The following is a 20,776-nucleotide window of genomic DNA, read 5'->3' on the forward strand; positions in this document are numbered from 1 at the left end:
GCTTTTATTTGGTGATCACTTGATGATTCAGTCCAGCAGACCCGAGAATAAAGCTCTCTCACAGATATTTTCAATGAAGACATTTTGGATTTCCTCAGAAAACCCACAAAATGAAATGGTACAGGAAAGTGTCCCTGTTTGCCAGGAAAAGTTACAACTTCTTCACTGACTTTGCCGAATCACTCTGTAATACAGCACAGCCAAACAATTAAGTGTTGACAAATCCCACTTACTTTTTTGTTTATCTCCTGTTTTCTTGGCAGCTGCATTGCTCTTGTTTTTAGATGGGTCAACCTTCTTGGTCAGTGGGCCTGAGTTTGGAAGCAGTGTCTGAGTGACACCTTCCATTTCAGCTACTTTCTGCAAGGCAATCGAAAACATTTTAAACTGTGTATAAATTATTGATTACTGAAAAAACTCATGACAAAACAAAGCAAAAATTTCTACAAACTGCTTTCATCCTTTGATAGGATCTGCAACTCTTTATAAATGATCTCATGCTGAAAAAGCGATCTCTGATTTTCTTACTGCCAGGTGAATACTGAAATAAAATATTAACTCAGTCATTGACTTTGGGTTTGTAAAGAGTACAAAAACTGTTCAAGTTGATGCCTAAGATAGTTTGAGGTTTTACTCCAACCGGATTCTTCCTTGAGAAGAACTGCCGGGATTGTAATATCAGACCATGTTTGCATTCATGTTTTTTGGGTCATTCCTGTCGAGAATTTAAGATTATTCCATTCCTTCCATAAAGCCACTTACCGCACAGCACTCAAATGCGAGCCGCACAATCTTATCTCTCATGTGCATAAGTTTGAGCAAGGCCACGTCACACTGTTGGGCCTGGGCCACACAGAACTCCTCCAGCGTCAGCGTGCAGCGGGAATCCAGCTGGAGCAAGGTGACGGCCTTGTCTTCGTCCCCCTCGCCGCTAAGACTGCTGCAGGCTGCTTCACACTGGCTGCGGATGTGCAGCAGGCAACGCTGCAGGATCTCGTTGGCTGTGAAGAGCTGCTGGTGCATCACGGTCCTAGAGAGGTCAGAAAACATGGTGACCCACTGTCCGATACACTTGAACCTGATAAAGGGTTTGCAGTATTGTCATTTCTGAAATGCTAGCAAGCTCTGTGTTGGTGCTTCAAGCTGATTCATAGGTGGTTAGGGACAATCACTCTTTTCTGGAGTTCTTTAATTTCATAAATAACAGCTACAGAAGACTTCCTTAATTCCACTGATTTGAAAATTGTGCATTACAACATTTTAAAAAACTTTTTTGGCAGAGTTTGTAACTTGAAAAGAAAAGAATAATTTCTTTGCTAATGTGACCACCTACATGGAACAAATCATACTTTAGTAGAATTGAGGGCCAAACCATGAATAATGCAGTTAATAACAGTGGCATCGATTCAAATTAAACTGACATAGAGACAGAAAAAATCAAAAACAGTTTCTAAAATCTCTCTGTAATTGTACAATTAAATGAAAAATAATGTAATTGTAATAAAATATTTGATGTACTTTATAGAAATGTTGTAATAATATAATTATATTGATGTATGTCTTTAATTTTTATTTTGTAAATTTGAATGTAATTCAGGCCTCTAGGCCATGACGTTTGCAATAAATAAACAGCTCAAAGTGTAAATAATGAAAGAATAAAACACCTCAATTTCACAAAGAGATAGCAGTAAAGAGGAGTTTGTACGCCTACTATGCTACAAGCCAACAGGTATAAAACCTATCCAAAATGTTGCACCTGCCAACTACGCACTTCTGGGCTCAATGCAAAGCCAACCAAGTAAATAAATGAAAGTATCAGTACTTTTCCAAGGAAGCATTCATTTTTATACTCTTTGGCTGAATATTCCCTACGTAACTTAGAATAGTTTGCTTCAACTCACTTGCTACTGGATTTCTTGAGAGCTCTGACATTGCTCTTCCACATTTTAAAGGCCTTCCAAATCCTAGAAAGAGAGGAGAAGAGTCAGAGTTTACCATCACAAGATCTCAGCTGATGGTTCAAGTCAGGGCTACCAGCAAAGATGCGCTATGGGGAAAAATATGCAATCTGTCCAAAAGCTCCAGTTTGGACAAACAAAGAATCACTCCAAGGTTGGGAAAATTCAAGAAGTCAGCACTCCAATTAAAATTGACAGTTTCATCACTGCCAGATTTTCTGCCAATGGGAGGCCAAAACACCCCATCCCAACACCTTACCTGAACTTGACAAAGACGGGTAGATCAAAGATAGCATGGAAAAGTCGCCTTTCATACAACCACTGCATAGTAGGTGTTAACTCTTCATATTCTTCGTCCTCACTCTCTTGAATGCACTGTTAACAGAAATAAATAAATAGAATTAATGTCTAAACACTTCTCTGATAAAATCCTTTTATTACCAGGCAGTTGCATAAATACATGTAAGTCCTTCAGACAGTCAACAGATACACAGATGTATCAAATTACTTCCTACCCGCTTCCTTAATTTCAAGAAAGTATTAATGATAAACATTGTGCATAATGGCTCAATTGGTATGGTATTTTTCTGAAAGAGACCAGAATAGTTTTTATCAGCCGAGGAGATATCACTGGATATTCTGGTGAAAATTCACTAAATTAAAGCCATAAATCAACAAAATGAATTATCTCTTATAACAGGAGTAAAAGGGTTAGGCTTAATGTGAGACCTACAATGTGATCTTTAAAGCCAGCACAGCTACATGTACTGATGAGCCTGCAGCGAGGGCCAAACTGAAATAGGGAAGGGTGCCATTCAAGGCTCAAATTATGAAATACAACCAATACAGTGCAATTCAACAACCAGATTAGAAGCCATTACTGCAGTGGCGCATTGCTCATGGACGGGTGGAACTCGCGTATTACATGCCTCTTTGACCAATTTTGCCCAATGCATGCGCGCATCAAGCTGAAGATTGTACATGTGTGCAGTGCCACTGCTGTTATGGCATCTAACTGGATTAGGCTGTATGCCAAATGGCATGCCTCTAAAACCTTTTCTGATGGAAAAAGGAAGAGGCTAAGGCTGTCACCACACTGTAAGAAAGGTTTAAAGTTCTGCACCAATAATCAGTAGGTAAAAGTATGAACCACTTCAGCAGGAACCACAAGAAGTCAAGCTACAATTACTCCACACCTACCAGGGTGACAGCCGTCGCACTGGCCGTGAAATACATCCTTGAAGTCCTGGCTTCCTGGGGTGATACTACCTGAAGGCTGTAAGGGTTATAGCGCCCCCTAGGGTTATGACGATCACGGGGGAGAGCGTAAACGAACTCACCAGGATCCTCAGGCCTCCCAAATAAATGCTGCATTTGGAAATGTCATGAAAAAGTAGTCTAAGACACATTGAAGACTTTTTGAAAATCAAACAAAATCCAACCACTAGGTCAAATAATGGCGAAACTTATATTCTGACTTTGTTTGTGTATCCCACAGAGGTTTAGGTTTATTATTATTTTTTTTAGCTATTTGATGTCATCCTTTTCTACTGAGGCTCACTGCAAGCACCACAACATTAGTGAATATTAAACAAGTTTTTATTCAACTACATGTATATCTCTCATTTCCAATCAGACCAGCAAATTAAACACCTATCCTATTCCTGGCAAGGTTATCCAAATTTGCATGAAAATAATTATCAGAAATTTATACTGGTAAAACTCCGACATGTAAAGTTTAATCAGAGCTTTCTAAAATATATGTAGTGATAGTGTTATTCAAAATTAAGACAGAATTTAAACTCAATGCAACCAAGGAATCGATCAGTGACAATTGAACTGGAAAATACTGGCCGAGGATGGTATGAAACACACAGTGATGACTAACTAAACACTTGTGAAAAAGACACTCCATTTCTACAAACTAATGAACAAGATTATGCAATGATAACTACAGTAATACCAGAAAAATCTAACCTAAAATACACAAATGGCAAAATCTTGACAGTTTAAGGACAAAAACAAAGGCAGAAATGTCAGGGAAAGGAGAGAGATGAGGCAAAACAAGAGATTAAAGAAGGGCTGGGAAGCTAAATATCGAACCCAGAAATTCAAGAGAAAAGACCACATAACTTGGGAATTTTCTCATTGGTACATCCCAAAATTTGGGGTTCATTCATCCTCTGAGACCCGTCCTGTTTGAACTGAAAAACCAGGCTTTAAGGCCAGTGCATACTTCAAGCAAATGCAAAAGTGCAGCAAATTCAACATTACAAACACTCGCAAAGAAATTTGATCTGACGCCACAATTTTGCCTTCATATTTACTTTTCTGCCAATTATAAACCTGCCTTTACAAGCCAACTCCAAATCACAACACTTCACTGGATTTTCTTTTAATCCTTTAAACCTCTGACAGATGACACAGGGAGTGACGTACACAAGTCCAAAGACTGCTCCAAGTATAGGACGACTGTGTACTCACACGATATGCAGTAATGGCACAAAAAAGGTGTCGGCTAAAGGCTAAACTACCGGGGGGTCACAGCCTTTTGTCCTGAATAGACAGGGAACAGTCTGTACCCACTACAAATGTCCAGAAAGCAGGGCTACTCAGTGAAAAATTTAAAAAACACCAGTGTGGTGACCACACCTGCCTATACCATTCATAATAACGGTCATTCATGCATCAACTACAGAGTGATGACATGTAAATGATCACACTTCAACACGTCAATAAATCAAAACCAGGCAGTGACGTCAATCAAGAAACATCTACGGTGGTTACTCTACCTTTTGCTTGGATTTCAGCTGGGCCTCAATACTATGCTAAATATTGGAAGGAGAAGAATTCATGATGTTCACATGGGAGAAAAAATCATGGGTCATGTTGATGTCGATGGCCTGTTGACGCAATCTTTGTTGCAATCTCTCATTTACTACATGTATATTGAACAGTTATTTTCATGCTAATGGTTCCTTCTGCACCTGATGATAATAAAGGCTACTAAGATCAGCAATGTGACTGTGCTCCAAGGCCCAGTGTCAAATCGTCAACTAAATAGTCCAACCATCCACTGTTTGGAGAATTATAGTTTACTGTAGCCATGGCTCGACCTTCTTCCAAGTGGGCATTTTAATCACCAGCATTATTTCATCAACAGGCATGACAGGGAGACTTTTTGCAAGGTCAGAGGAATGACATTTTTTGCCTTGAGATTTCAGGCATGTGCTCAGAGCTGTTTTGGAAGGGTACAATTATTTTACTAGTATGAGAAACCTTGTGAGGAGAAAAGTATTTAAAGTCACAGAATCTCACAGAAGTCCCCTTTGTGCTACTTATGGACCTGTTTTGGGATAAGATCCTGAGATTATAAGGAGAGCTCGCTTTGAATTTGGACCATTTGGGGCAACCTGTTTATAAGCCAATGTAAATCATTTGGACACCATTTACCATTTATACCAAATGTGAAAAATCCCATGTTTACTGGTCCCTATACAACCCACTTGGGCGCTTGAAATCTTCCAATGCCTCTTTGCTTGTTGTTCACCATACACACATTCATTCCTCCAGTGATTAATCCTACTCTCATACAGGTCCTAATCTTTGGAATAAACTACCTTTCACTATTAATTTCCTGACTTCAATCTCCGAGGTTAAAGTTGCTTTGTGGAATTATTGTTCCGGAATACCAACGGTATTTCTGGGTAACGTTTTTGTTTTGTTCGTGATTATATAGCACTCATCTTTGGAGGATATCGGTACATTGTAAATGTCAATTATTACATAATTATTATAATTATTTTCAAAGCCTACCTTGGCTGGTTCAAGCAGCCTGTCTTCAATGCCAATCATTTCTTCCTTGACTGTGGGCCCATGTCTTGGTAGATCAACCACTAACTCCATGGCATTTCTCATTCTGCGCAGGTGATACGTCAAGCTGTCTATTTCTGGTGCTGGGATCAGTTAAAACAAAGAAGACATACTGATATTATCAGACCCATCTAGTGGCTGAATTTTGCCAACAATATCTACACATTTATGCACAAAATGCACATGTTCTCATATAATTAAGAAGTTCTGGAAATACCTGGCTTGTTTAGGCTAATAACTGTTGTGAAAAAATCCCCCGATTTCTACTGGCACAAAAATAGTCTAGAAAAAGAATTTCAAAGTCTTACCAAATTGGAACTGACAAATTCATGATTGTAGACTAGAGGTTTAATTTGACCCATGTACTGATAACTTTAAAAAAGACAGCATTTGTGGCATTATAATTAATACAAGTTCGTTACTAAAAGGAAAGGATGCTTACGAGTATCATCAAATTTGTTTGTCTTCAAGTACATGAACACCAGCTTGGGGTCTTGCTTTCTGGAACCGGATGGGGAAGAAGGAGGGGAGGGTGGATCGCCTGTGTCAGAGGTCACTGAGGGGTCAGGGGTGAACTCTTTCTTTGTAAGTTGCATCAGAGGGGAGGTAGGGGCGACGGACATTCCAGTAGCAACTGGGTGTTTGTCCGTAAGTGAGTGCTGGGCTGTTGGCTTGTGCACATCAAGGAACTGTATCTCGTCTGGTGTGGCTTGTCCTGTTGTACTTTTTGGTTCTGTATCCCGTGAAGCTGCAGGTTCACTTCCACTGAGACCGACAAATGACAAAAAACTTGTCAGCCTTGTGCATTTGAGTAGCCAGGATCATCCTAACCCAATAACATAAAAGTAAAGTTGAACTTTTCAAAGATTTCCTTTAAGCAATTTAACATCAGAGGCCATGAACTGATTAAAACCCTAACAACAGACTCATACAATAATCCCATCGCACTTTGTTTAAATGCACGCTTTCTTAGGGCAGTGAGGTAGGACTGGATCCATCAAGTCCCCACAGGGAAAGCATGCACATAAACAAGACGTGACGTCTCCATTATGTTTAAGGTCTACTCTCACAGTCTGTCTTGCTTCTGCTGCTTAGTCTCTTCCTCCAGCAAGGACGACTTGCTGCCTTGTCTCTTCATACGGATCCTGGCATGATCTCGCTTGAAGAGGGTGGTGCGCAGGGCTCCCCCGGGGGCGGGGACTCTGGAGGGTGGAGGGCGTGGTACCACAGGCACATTTGATGTTCCCTGAAAGGTAAACAAAGGTAGGCTAAGACTGTATAGCATTACTGGGTGAGGTCGGTCCATGTTGGTAACGTAGCACAGTTTATGTTATGCATAGATCTTAAGTTATAGCCCAACAAATTCTTTAAACTAGTTTGGGCATGGTTTCTGTTACATATTGCAAGCCAACAGAAAATCACAACATTTCTAACACGTGTCAAAAGTCTGTTCATTCTCCAGAAATTATTTGTCCTTCTTTCAGCTGGTTTTAGAAAGCTTGACTATGGGCAGCAGAAATAGAGTTACATATGCTGTGCCACTTTTATGACCCATTGACCTCAGTGGGACAGGATGTGTTGAGGTTTCATGTTAAAAGAAATCTCTACTCTACTCTACTACGGAAGTTAAGTGGGCTAAATTGAATATAGCCACTCCAGTGACTAGTTGTCAATTTGCTTTTAGAAGAAACTGGTAGACTAACATTGACTCCATTTTGAATCTTCTTGCTCTGCATCCCAGCAGGACGAATAGTCTGATACACCTGCGCATCCTGTGGTCGATCATAAAGCCTGGCTCTCAGGTCAAGGCCCCGCCTCTGGGCAGCCTTGGTGGCCTGGAAATACTGCGGCGTGCCAGCAAACGTGACCGTCTTGGCTGCCCCATTCTGTCTGGAAGGCGGCTCCTCATCAGGGCCGGGCAGTAAGTGGACCGGAGGGGAAGCGCTCTCCAGAAACGCAGCCGAGATGGCGTCAAACGGAGTGGTCTGTAGAGTGGCTGGGGCACTTTGCGCTGGCCTGGACCCGGTGTTTGGAGTGACAAACAGCTCGCTGACATTTTGCGGAGAGATGTCATTGTAGCCCAGGTCGACATTTGGTTCTGGTGATCCCCCTACTCCAGACTCTGATGTCAGTTCTGACTCAGAGTAATGTGGCGTATCCATGGTTTACTACTGCTTGGTCAACCTGTAAGCAAGGAATAAAATAAAATTTTTGTTAAACTCTTGTTTCCAGATTATTCTGTAACTTTGTGGCATGGGTCATGTCAATTCTCCAAAGTCAACATTTAATGTAGATGACCATTGTTACCTCTTTTTCTAAGAAATCACTCCTCTTTCTTTCAATTCCTTTCAGTCTAGTTCTACTCCCCGATGAAATTTCCCTTGTTGCAATTCATAGCTTTAGAGGACCTTATTACTCCGTTAGATGGACCGATAGTGCAAGAAACAGTTCCTGACGACTGATGCATGCTTGGTTGCTACTGGTTCCAATGTCTCCCCAAATCAAAGAAGATACATACATGGCAGACCAATTAGCTTCCTTCATTTTACATACCAAGAGGGTTTTACATTTATGGATCCGATAGGCTTCAGGGATTTTAAATATATGAACTTGGGGGAAATATCAACCATCATGGCCATTCAAAGGAAAATTGCATTTCTTTCGTATAAAAATTCACATCTGAAAAAATGAATGTCCTAGGTCTAGCCCAGGACAACATTCCTTTTATTTGGGAAAAGAAAAAGTGGGGACTAAACCCATCTTTTAGTCTTACAACTACAGTTGATTGTCCAGTTCTGCAATTTAAAAAAAACAAAAACAGGCTTTATTTTCAGTAAGACAAATTGCTGGGGACTCAATCCACACTTCTCTGAAACAGAAAAAAAACTTTTGTTAGAACCATCGCTGTAAATTAAGATCGGCAAGGATTGTTTTTTGCCAATTGCGGTTCACAACAACAATGCGTGCGCATTCTGCGTGATGTTGCGTTTGTCTCTCTTTTAAATGATCACGGCAGTGATTTTTCCAAACCAAATCCGTTCTGCTATTATCAGCTATCTCGCCATGAAAATAATTTTTTTACCTTTTTCGAATGTATATGTTTTGGATATAAAAGTGACTGCAAGATTCTTTGCCATTTCTGCAAATGAGTTTGAGATTACGTTACAATGCGTGCTTTCAGTGTGCTTGTGGCACATGTATGTGTCAGAAAAACAAGACATACCGTACAGATGTCCTGGTTTGTGGAACCGGCAAATGTTTGCGGAACAGGCCAAACTACCGACCATGCTGACCACCAAAAAAGCTCGCTAGCATTTGTCTTTCAAATGACTACTCGAAATTGTGAAGTATCACATTATTATTGGCCTACAGTGTATGCATGATATGTAGGCCTATGTACATATTTTCCGGATATTTCTGGATGAGAAAGCCTTTCCATGAAAGTAATTTTTTGAGGCGCCAGGGACCTTGGGTTGTTTCTGTTTGCAGAATCGGTTAATCAATGCCCCATTTCCACATCGTCCCTAACCACTTTGCCCCAGACTCCACTTTGCCCCATCTCCACTTCGCCCCATTTATCCCCACTTCGCCCCATTTCCACTTTGCGCTGTCCGAACTCCTTGTTACAAACAGCTTCAAAAATGGTCGAGAGAGGAGTTCCTCAAACGGCATCATGATGGAGTTATACACGTACATGTACAGTGTATATAGAAAACTCTACGGCATTCACTTAATTAATACCACATGTGGAAACATGCTCGCTTCAAGTACGAGCAAAACAACCTAATACATACATAGACAAGATACTAAATTCTGTGAATTAACTTTAAGAAATCTTGCAACATCGATTTTTTTTCGATGCATGAGGTCACCTACATGTACGGTCGCCACGGCATGAATAGACTGGTTGCCATACTCCATCACGCATTTTCTTACATGGCTGTGGCGCAGCCGGAACCAGCGATTTGCGCACTTGCTTTTACCACAGCGACAGCGAAACATGAAGAGAACTCGTGAAATTAGCAGAAGTTGCTTTTCAAATGTTGCAAATGTAACTGGGAAAACATGTAGGGTCTCACCAAAAAATTAGGGCTGGTCAGGAAATCGAAAGCATTGTTTTGGCCTTTGCAAGTTGGATTCTCCCACCGTTATTTGGTTGCTCAAATGGCGATGTTTTCATTTGTTCCATCTGGGCCTATAGCTCCATGTATAGGCCTATCTCTGTTACTAAAGAACAGAATGAACAATAATCGTTGGGGCAAAGTGGAAAATGGGGCGAAATAGAAATGGTGTGAAGTGGAAATGGGGCGAATTGTGGATGGGGCGAAGTGGAAATGGGGCAAAGTGACCGACACCTAATGATCCGAATCCTAAGCAGATAGGCCTAAATGATCAACGGAAGATAATCATGGTGGGTTTAACATTGGTCTAAACACCAGAAAATGGTCATGAAAATTACAGGCATGACAGACATAGCCTAGGCCTTGTCTAAATTCTTCAAGCATGTTCTTGGGTCCAAATGTACATGATTTGACAGTGGGCAACTCTGCCCGCTGCACTCAGCCATAAACTCTGGTGGTGGTATGGCCTACGCGACTGGTAGACTTCATGCCCGGCAGGTTTTACGAGGCGTGACGGTCAGGCCTCATGGAAAAAGGGAAAGCTTCAAGATAAACGTGTTGTAAAATACAGGCGATGTACCTTGGCAAATGCTACGCATCTTTAAAGTTTGATATGCGCGAAAGGATGACCTGCATATCCATACGCTACACCTCTAACCCAGAAGAAATCATGCATCTTCTTGGCCACACACCGAAGTTTCAACCCAGAATGTTTAGACCGCCATATTCTTTTCTCATGACAACTGCTTTTAACCAGCATGCTTTGCGAAGCCAATCAATCGTGCGAATACCAACTCAAAATTTGTTTCCTACGAAATATACTAAGAAATTTGTTTCCTACGGATACATTGGCACACCGGCAACCTTTGAGGCAAAACTTTACAAAAGTAAAAAATAATCGAATTTCTCAAAGTCCTTAAGATCACCAGGTTAATCTGTAATTCTACACCCAGCATTTAAACCAAATCCTTACAAGGGGAGAGAGCTTCCCTGCACAAAAGCATCTTAAAATCCTTTTTTTCTCCCTCCCTGTTTTGAAGATCCTCATTGTTGTGGTTCCTATGTTTATCGTGAAAGGCTGCCCGATATTCAGTTAGCAGTACGTTTAAGTTGGAATTACATATAGAATCAGTCCATGTGTGTGTGTATATAAGGGCTTGGGGGGGGTAGCACATACAGTACATTTACATGTACATTTATCATTCAAAAATAGTTTTCATCCCCAGGTAGACTGGAAAGTAATCTGATCCCCTTTTTTCACTGTTTCTTTTTTCAAGTGAGCATGGATTATAAAAGTTCTAGTGGTTGCCATGTTGCTATGGACATGTACATTCCACGGCTAGCAAAAGTAATGGGACAAGAAGCAATGAGGCTTCGGTTGTGCCCTGTGCAGCACTTTATTTCTTTCACCATGAGATTTAAATATGTCATATAAAATTTCATATATACAACACCAACAACACTGTACAGCAATTTCACATAGTGTGAGTTCCAAAAATCAATGGACCCCAAGTGATTACATCAGAAGTTGTGGATGGACTGTTGCCATGGAAAAGATGAAACACCCATTGTCTACTGCAAGTGAAATAAATGCACAAAAATACAAGAGAATAGAAATCATTTAAATACAAGTCCTAATAATAAAAGTTAAATACTGGCCTGCCAATCAGAGATGATACTAGTCAAGAATTCTAATCATTTTTTGTGTCTCTAATTTGCATTACTGATAAATGGCTAAGGCAGGTAAGGTGATAATTATCACATCACAGACAGGGACAATATACACCAACACTGTGAGAAAGTGGACAAAAAGGGCTTCCAAAGTATACAGCTATCGAAACATCCTTAGTACACCTCAGTGAAGTCTACAAGGTTGAGCACAGATATTAAATTTTTGTTGTTTGTTTTCTTTCTTTTAAAGAGCTGCAATCCTGGCATCCCAGGTAATCACGAGTTAATCACTAGTCAGTCACAAGTTCTCCAGTACTTTACCAGAGCTGCAATCCTGCCATCCCAGGTAATCAGGAGTCAATCACTAGTCAGTCACAAGTCCTCCAGTACTTTAACAGGAGCATACTTTTAAATCCTTTGGCAATGTCAATCCGCTGTAACTAAGGAATTGTCTTGTAACCAATTTAACGACAAGCTACCACATTTTGGTGAAAGCAGACTCTGGTAGTATCTAATAGAAAAAGTTCAATTTGTTACAAAGGGGGTCAAGGGTGAAGCAGCCACAGGTATCCATGGACGGACCACAAAAATGAACAGAAGCCTCTTGGCAGATATAATTACTCTCTTCACCTTTCAAATCTGTGCCGAGTTGCTCAGGTTTTCCTTGGACTTAAATCATATTTCTTGCCAGTCTTTCTAGAGCTAGCAAGCAAGGTGATTGGCAGAATCCTTGGATTTGTGATCAGAAAAAAATTGGGTTTACATGACAGAAATCAGTAGCTACTACGTATCCTGAAAATCAACCAAAACAAACAAAAACCATCCCTATCTCATCGTTTAATCTCCAAAAACATGGGGTTATTTCACTTACAATGCTGAGGCGCCAGAGTCAATCATTTTGAAGACATTTTTAATACTTACTGCAAAAACACAAATCTAAATTCAATATCAAAAATACAGCAGATTTTCGATTAATACAATATCTCCCACCATTTCTTTTAGACAGGGAAGGTTTAAAGTAAGCAACAATGCATGACTAATAATTGTTACAAGACAACAATATATTACTAATGAAGTTTAATTATTTTTATATTTTGTGTGATTTCAAAATGTAGATTTTTAAACGCTCATTTTACAGAGAAATTTCATAAACAGTCGGAGAACAAGAGTAAGGATGTAACTTTCCAATCACACCAAAGACAGGTGCAGCGTCTACATACTGGTATACACAAAGATGCGGTCCATGCATCTCTGATGTTCAATGATGGTCAGAACTAGATCACTTTGCTAACATGCAACAATGGTTTGAAAAGGAAAAACTTCAATCACTAACCATTCATCAACCACAGGTGGATTGACCTAATACACTGGATACATTTAGTGCTTCCATGTAGGTTATTATTACCAGTAAAAAATGGACCAGTGACGGACAAATCGTAGCTGACTGAACACAGACAAGGCAAGTTGGTCTGGTATTACACAAAAGGCCCTATTTGCGAGACGGCCATTTTGGACTGTGCTCCATGAATCTGCTTTATTCAATGAACACTGAAATGAGAGAGCCTGACTATTTGGTGACAATTATGGGTAGAGCCCACGGACATATAAAAAACCTGGACTTCCAACGCCTTTGTATGAAAAAGAAGCCAACCAGCGACCATTTTACCGAGCTGAATACAAATGCGTGGGTTCGCTCCCTTTTATTGATGTCAGGAAGAACAAAGGCGGGCATTGCCAGGAAAGTTTTGTATTCGGCTCAGTAAAATGGCCGCGAGTGGATTCAATGATCTGTATAAGCTGATTAAGGGCATTGTGAGTCCAGATTTTATTATACACGTCCGTGGTAGAGCCTCACTTTGAAAAAAAAATTTTCCTCTTGGCCAATGAACAAAAATGCCATGATTTTTTCTCCACATTTTGGGACTATCCATCAGAGCACAAGGATGGTAATCTAGAATATACCACCTAATCGTATCACCTTCATCCTCACACATATTAAGTTTTGAGGCATTTTTCACAGCAATCACCTCATTTGCAATTCAAGATGTCTGACATTAGAATAAGGCCAAGTGGGTTCTTGGGCCAAACTGCCCATCTGGTGCTAGCCCATGACAATTTGAATACACCACAATACAGTCCCCAATATTTCTCACAGTGCAAATTTCTCTACCACATTTTGTTTAAAAAAAACGAGGTGGAGACCAGACCCGTGTATAGAGAGTTGCGACATGCATGTCACCACTGTTGGAAACAAACTGGCAGGTGTTTGCACCAGTGCACACAGACAATAGCCTCACGCTCTGCAGCACACACAATGAACAGTTATTTTGATTCCAATATCTGAAGCCAGCACTACTGTCTCTATACCTGTATACAGCACTGGCGGTGACTGCTGAAAGTCACGTTATTACTCATCACAAGTGCAATGCTGGGCATGCTTCAGCAGCGGCAGAAACCATTGGTATTAATTACCTGTCGATACAAAGGCTGAGTTCGGGCGGCTTGTTCTCATATGTTCACGAACAGCTTGATTTGTTGTTCGTGGGTCGGCTGCTTGAACACCAGGAACAAACCAACGGTTATTGCTGGTAGTGCATGTATTGGCAAGCAACATGGCGGCGGCCATGTACGTTATTCAAGAATTAACGTTTGGATGGGCTGAATTCTTCTTTATTTAAACAGGCACATTAATTTCTGTGTTATGGAAAATAATTAATGTTAATTTTGCAAAAATGGGTTGGGTTTGGGTTTGGAAGCCATCTCTCTACTTTTTGCGGCTGTTCAAAAATCAAAATCTCACGAGTTTTTCCGTGTGTTCCTGTAAAACCCTGACAAGGAGGTGGTGTGTGATCCTGTTCCGAGAACAGTGTTCTTGAGTCGTGTTCCCGCCGTTCGGGCGCGAGAACAAGAAACCCACGTCAAGAACAGGCCGCCCAAACTCGACCAAAGAGTCACGGAGTAGAATAAGAGTTTTTACTGGTTGAAGTACACTTTCCGAGACAAACAGACAATAGGTGGTAACTATTAGTTGCTGCAGGTATACAAACATGAACATCTTTTATGAGTTGTGAATGTACTTGGCTATGGAACTGCATTTTGGATTTTCTTACTAGTTACCCTGCTCGTTATCTTTACAATACGACAGTTGTGGTTGAGTTCATCTCAAATCCCTCCATAAGACCAGTCATAAATAAGTGACAGGGTGAACGACAATGGAATGATTTTGTCACAGCTCATTTGAGTGGATTGTGACTTGGATGGACTTGTGATGGACTCGAGGAGAATACTGCAATAGGAACAAAGTCTCAGAACAAAAATCTTTCTGTGCCTGTCGACAACTTTCCTTGCGAAAAACTTTGTTTGCATGTCAATGCTCCCAGCTTTAAATCTGTTCCCAGTGGAACCAGGAAGTCTTTCGTCAGCTCAAAGTGAGTCATTCTCACCTCGAGAGTACGTCCGACATTTTCAGACTTCCCAGCCTAAACATCACTTGCTTCCTTTTTCAGCAAGCAGTGTTTCCGGTGGAATGTTACAAGCTTTTGTCAGACAACAATACTGATGTTAACCCCAATTTTGTTGCAAACACACGCTGAATTGCAACCCAGCTGGCGTCTCCTTCAATGATTACTTTCACATTTAGCACACAGTTGAGCTATACACACAGTGTCCACGTACTCTTTCGTCTTGATGACTGTAACTTAGGCTGCATCCGAATCTCTTGTCTAGAGCTACATGTAGGTCTAGGTCTTCGCTCCATTGGAAAAGTGTGGAGACGTGCAGACAATAGACCTAGCCGTAGCTCTGGAAGCCCGTTTCGGACATGACCTTACACTGGATTTCTCTTCACTTCATCTTAGCCCTACTACTGCATTGGTCTCCCCAGCTCCTTAAGAACCAACCCCCGTAGAAGAGAGGCCATCCAAACAGCTGAAAGATCCCCAAGTGAGCAACATGAGCATATGGGGTTGTTACAATCACAACCAACTCCTGATACTCAGTGTCTTTATGCAGACTACGGTATTTCATTCCCCTAGTCACTGCTAGTGCACAGAATGTAGCACGTCTACTCCTAGATGACGTCACTCCTCACTAACACTAAAAAAGCACTCCGTGTATACGTGCATGGGAATGAAAAGGTAATCGTGAAATTTTTAGACAGACACAAGAAACACTCTTTACATAAACCTCCCCAAACTTTGGTAGAAATGTTTTCATTGTACGTGAATTTCAAAATTCTTTGATTGCAATAAGTCACTTGGTAAAAAGGAGCCAAGGATTCCCAAGCTGATGTGTGTTCCAACAATATTCTCTTTTGATAAAAAAAAACAAGTTTCACACTGTGGTGCAAACTTTCTGACAGATATATGTAGTTTTTTTTACAATCTTTGCAAGGTTGGCTCTGAGCATAAAAAACTCCTATGCCTAATCAAATTTGAGCCAGTTCAGTATTTCAACAGCACATGCTTCAATGGAAGCTTATGGTAGGTCATTCAAGACCATCAAATTCACAAGTGCCAGGCTGGCCAAATTGGCATGCCGCCTCGCATGAACTGAACATGTTCAACTGGCCTGATGTCACCTGCTTTGTTTTCAAATGACCTGGCCTTTTTGATACACTGTACTGGCTCATTGAGGCAGGACTGTCCCCTAATCTATGACGATCTAACACTTTGCAGTGATGCAGCACGTCATTCTGCAAACTCTACGCCAAGCCCAATGGGCATAATAGTGACCGGGCAGTAACAGTGACCGGGCAGTAATGGTGACCAGGCTCTACAGTACCATCTCCATCCAAGCCAAGCGAGGACAGGCACTGGATCTTCAATAAACATCTATGGTGCAGTTGCTGAATTACTGTGGTGTGTTCAATAGTTTGCCGCCTTGGCAGCCAAATACTGCTACCTCAAATCCCACACATCATCCATGTTGTCTATGATGCTATGTAGACCATCCAATGACTGGATGAATTCAGTGTAGAATGCCAGGTCTGATGTCACTAACCTGGAGACAAACATACAAATTAAATAATGAACAAAAATGTGATGTCCTAAATAACTCCTTGACAGCAGCATTAAAGACTAAGCCAATTGTCAACATTAATCCTGATTTTAATGACTGAGATTCTTATCTACTGTTTGATTCTACATTTACAATTTAACTCTCTAATCCTCTCAGGAGTAAAAAAAATTTGGAAACGGAGAAGCGTCAAGTTCAAGCAACTTTTTACCAGAGTAACATCCGATAAAATAAATTCAGGAGGAAACACTTTAATTCAACCAATGTAAGCAGGGATTTAGCCTTCCCCAACATTTGTTTCCTAAGTCTTTGGAAGTACTGCCAACAAATGTCAGCTTCATTCAAGGCAATATCCTACAAAACCTCCATCTTGAAATCTCACCCGTGTTTGGGACCCCCGTCGTTTTTGACCTTGACCCGGATGAGAGCGTCTCTAAGGTGAGTCTTGAAGGACACATTGAGCCTCATGAAGAGCACCTTGATCTGCTCGGGGGGCAGCAGCTCTGCAATGGCCTCGTGGAGCTTCCGTACCCTCTTGCAGACTTCTCGGAAGCAGGAGGAGGGAACAGGGGCTTTCACCTCCCACTGGAGCGGGAAGTAAAAGGTAAGTCCAGAATTCACATTTCCCTGATGATTTTGATCATCACCTGTACCCTGTTTTTGTGAAACATCCCCCTAGCCACATCTACACTAAGGGCCTCATACATTTAGTACCACTAAAAAACTGTTCATCTGGAAATCTGCGCATACTGTAAGATGTTACAGGACACAGTGGAGTCACTGTAAAGTGCAATTTTGACTCCATGATATTCAAACTCGTTGGTTCTATGGAATAGGAGTCAAAATTGAAAGTGCTCAATCAGTTGGTACTTTAATCATCACTTAAACACCACCCATATGACAGGCTTGTAAACAAATTGGAGCGGGGAAACTGTCAGATGTGTTTATGAATGTACATTAAACAACCAATGACTTCAGGGCAAGGTGAAGCTTGGGAAATTTACAGACTAAAATGTCTGTAAGATTTGTACGCTTTTCATTGGGGAGAAATAGAGCACAGAAGACTCGTTGTACCACCTTCCAAATGCAAGTTTTTGTCATAGATATTTCATATTCATAGGCCCATTATGAGATGAAAGCCTTTTGTGTGATTACTTCCTGACACCTACGAAAAGCTAATAAAAACTGTTTAATCACGGAAAACATAACATTTATGTATTCATTTCACCAGTTCCAGAGTATTACAATTCCACATACCGTTGATAAAAGCTGACGGAAGGAATCGTCCATGATGTTGACCAATTTGTTAGATATTTCTTGCACATGGTCATTGTAATCCTAAATGTGAGAAGAAGCCAGCAGAATCTCTTTACAAAATATAAATTCCATTAAAGACTGGGTGATAACCATTTTAAGTGAAGGTAAATCGTATCTTGGTCCACTTAATAGGATTTGTAATACAACCGTACCTTGAGAATCTTGTCCAAGTTCTTAAGTAGACCCTGCATTTTAGGAGGTAACCGCTGGGTGAAGAACTCCTTAACGATGGGAATAAATAGGGTGACCAGCTGAAGACAGCGAGATGTCAGAGCTATAAAGGGAGACACAAATTGTCCCCACCCCCCAAAAAAAATCAAAATGAATTCAAAGACTGCAACAGATACGGTCAAAGTCAACAGTTAAAAAAGGTTACGAACACACGAAACCAGTTCTCAAAGAATAAATCACAGAAACGCTCCTGAAATAAGACCACAATAAGCTTTATTTATTTGAAACTACCCTGTTATTTTAAGTTAGTTTCTTAATTTTCAATTCTAAGGTCCCATTTCTTCCAAAAAATTAAAATAAATATCAATAAGGTGTATTAAAATATGACACTAAATGTACATACTTGTATTGCTAGATATGTCAGTTTCCAATATGTGTATCATATAGACCAAACCCATGCTCCCTGTATACTGGGCAACTTCAAATACAAAAAATATACTAATTGCAGATGTAGAAATTTGAGCAAAACCACCAGTGATAGGGCCAACCCCAAATCTTGTAGTCATTTGTCCGGTATTTGACAAGTTGTTAGACAAATCTACTCATGACTTGCAATGTTGGTAACTGTAGATGGTGACTGACCTAGATTCTTGGTGGTGATAGTCTTGAGTCCAACGACTTGCAAGGCCCCAGCACCCAGGATGAGCTGACAGGACCTGGAGTTGAACATCTGAAGATTGGACAAGAAGTATGAGGGATCAGTGGATCCATACCAATGAAGATGAACCCAAATGAGTGATTTCCAGAGTACCACGTTGGTGTTAGATATGAACTGGTTTTGCAATGCTGCCGTCGTTTTGAAAGACTGTTCTTATTTTAAATACACCCGAACACATCCCTGTCATCTGACTGGTGGGTCGTTGATCGCGTTTCACTGACTTATCCAGTGTATTCAATGGTGTGACCATCACATAAAAATTACTGATGAATTACAGCCATACGCTAGGCACAGTAACAGCCCTTCAGAATCAATGAAACAGCACATTAACAGCTCACAGGCAAAGAACACTGTACCCCACGCGTGCGCAGAGAAAGCGTAGTCACAGCTCTTCACAAAAACAGGCACAATGTTCGCAGCGGCTCAGAGTTAGACAGGAGCCCTGTGGTGAAGGGATCTTAACTTCAAATCACTGAGTTCCAAACTTCTGTGAGGAGGCATGTTTTACCTGTAGAATCTCCACCAGTCGGGTGAGAATGTCGGAAGTGACCGACGGAATGTCAATAGCACACTGGCAATATTCGGCTACCATCTTCAGCAATAGTAGTACAGTCCTGTAAAGTTGTGAGGAAAAAGCCAGAGCAACGATGACCTCATTTGTCTACTTGTCAGAGATAGTAACTTCAGGCAATCTCCTGTGGTTACGAAAACTCGGGAAGGATGCTCGTTTTCTCCCAACAGGATAACTTCTTCACCCTGGATGTTTGACCATGATTTCGTGAATTGCTCCTCTTCATTTTGCCACAACAACCCTGACCCCAAAATGCCCCCGATGCTGTATTTTAGATAGGCAAAACACAGTGTGGATATCTGTGAGTCCACACGTCTTCTAACCCTAAGTTATGTGGACTTCTGTAGTGTGGAGGTCCACACTGTGTATGCCATGCTTCCATGCATATGAAACCACTGGGTTCATATGAAACAAAATAAGCGTTTCAAAAGTAAATTGGCACAAACAAGCCAAAGAGGGAACCACAACAGTTCTTCAGTTTTTGTTACACGTTTTCAGTTTTCACATAAGCAGAAGATCACACACAAGGACTTATCTTTTCACAAATGAGAAATCTTCCTAGATTTCAATGGGTTATAAAATTGTTTCCCTACTTACCCTACAACAGAGTATCTTTGGTTTGCAATCTCTACATGTTCCAGCGGCTTTCTCTCTCCACTTCCTGTATCAGCTTTGACAAGAAGTGTCAGAGAAATTTCTCCTGAAAGAAAGTTGGATAGTAAGTTTTGTTTAACTGTCCATGTCATCCACATCTCAAGGATCTTATGAATTATAATGGTATTTTGATAATAATTATTTGGGGCAATTAAACATACAAGATGACAATCACAAGACACAGCGGGCCGCCCAGGAGAACATAAAAGTTTGAAGTAAAGTGTCGTCAAAAGGCGTATGTCTCCCAAGACCCAAATAGAAAAGTAAGGCAAGAAAGAGCGCAACAAAAAATTATTATTAAGATAAAAATACGGCAATGGGTTTAAAAAAGAGCCTAGCCAGCAAAGTGGTCCTTCAGCTCACTCAAAAACTGACAGAGAGGGGAGCATATCAGATTATTAGCCAAGTCACTAGGCAAGGTGCTCCAAATACGTGCAAGGGATGGAGATTTTAAATACGTGATAGATTCAATGGTGAAAATGGTAATACATCCACTGCTGGGTGATTTCTACAAAAAGTAAACAATCACAGTCCATACAACCCTGCTAGATATTTCATCCGTTCTGCAAATGAACAGTGATTCACTTCATTCTAACAACATACACTGAGGATTTCATGCAATTTCTTGTTGCTGTAAAAATCTATTATAAACACACTGCATTTTTTTTTAAACATTTGTCATTTCCTGGGCATTAACCACTTCCTG

At 40.7% G+C, this 20,776-nt stretch overlaps 2 protein-coding genes across 5 annotated transcripts in view; both read right to left on the reverse strand.

Moving 5' to 3' along the window:
* LOC110979333 (dynein axonemal heavy chain 6-like) overlaps nt 1-10,700 on the reverse strand; it is an 86,454-nt gene extending 75,754 nt beyond the window's left edge. For 2 of the 4 annotated variants that reach the window (XM_022235037.2, XM_022235036.2), the window contains exons 1-11: nt 10,533-10,700; nt 7,535-8,015; nt 6,902-7,077; nt 6,274-6,596; nt 5,775-5,914; nt 4,751-4,786; nt 3,159-3,326; nt 2,218-2,333; nt 1,902-1,964; nt 763-1,030; nt 234-360 (exon numbers count right to left, since the gene is read on the reverse strand). In XM_022235037.2, coding sequence (XP_022090729.2) covers nt 234-360; nt 763-1,030; nt 1,902-1,964; nt 2,218-2,333; nt 3,159-3,326; nt 4,751-4,786; nt 5,775-5,914; nt 6,274-6,596; nt 6,902-7,077; nt 7,535-7,993 — 1,876 coding nt within the window. In that variant the 5' untranslated portion in view covers nt 7,994-8,015; nt 10,533-10,700. The remainder of the gene's footprint in view (nt 1-233; nt 361-762; nt 1,031-1,901; nt 1,965-2,217; nt 2,334-3,158; nt 3,327-4,750; nt 4,787-5,774; nt 5,915-6,273; nt 6,597-6,901; nt 7,078-7,534; nt 8,016-10,532) is intronic. The other 2 variants (XM_087135988.1, XM_087135992.1) reach the window with 2 other exon arrangements.
* A 625-nt stretch (nt 10,701-11,325) lies between these two features.
* Nucleotides 11,326-20,776, reverse strand: part of vps54 (VPS54 subunit of GARP complex) — a 29,131-nt gene continuing 19,680 nt past the window's right edge. Inside the window, exons 17-23 of the mRNA XM_022235133.2 lie at nt 20,014-20,116; nt 19,354-19,459; nt 18,770-18,857; nt 18,109-18,230; nt 17,897-17,977; nt 17,022-17,224; nt 11,326-16,624 (exon numbers count right to left, since the gene is read on the reverse strand). Of these exons, the coding sequence (XP_022090825.2) occupies nt 16,522-16,624; nt 17,022-17,224; nt 17,897-17,977; nt 18,109-18,230; nt 18,770-18,857; nt 19,354-19,459; nt 20,014-20,116 (806 nt within the window). The 3' untranslated portion in view covers nt 11,326-16,521. The remainder of the gene's footprint in view (nt 16,625-17,021; nt 17,225-17,896; nt 17,978-18,108; nt 18,231-18,769; nt 18,858-19,353; nt 19,460-20,013; nt 20,117-20,776) is intronic.

The sequence above is a fragment of the Acanthaster planci genome, linkage group LG01, assembly GCF_054643075.1.
Source record: "Acanthaster planci isolate LZ-2023a linkage group LG01, COTS_SCS, whole genome shotgun sequence".
Lineage (NCBI taxonomy): Eukaryota > Metazoa > Echinodermata > Asteroidea > Valvatida > Acanthasteridae > Acanthaster > Acanthaster planci.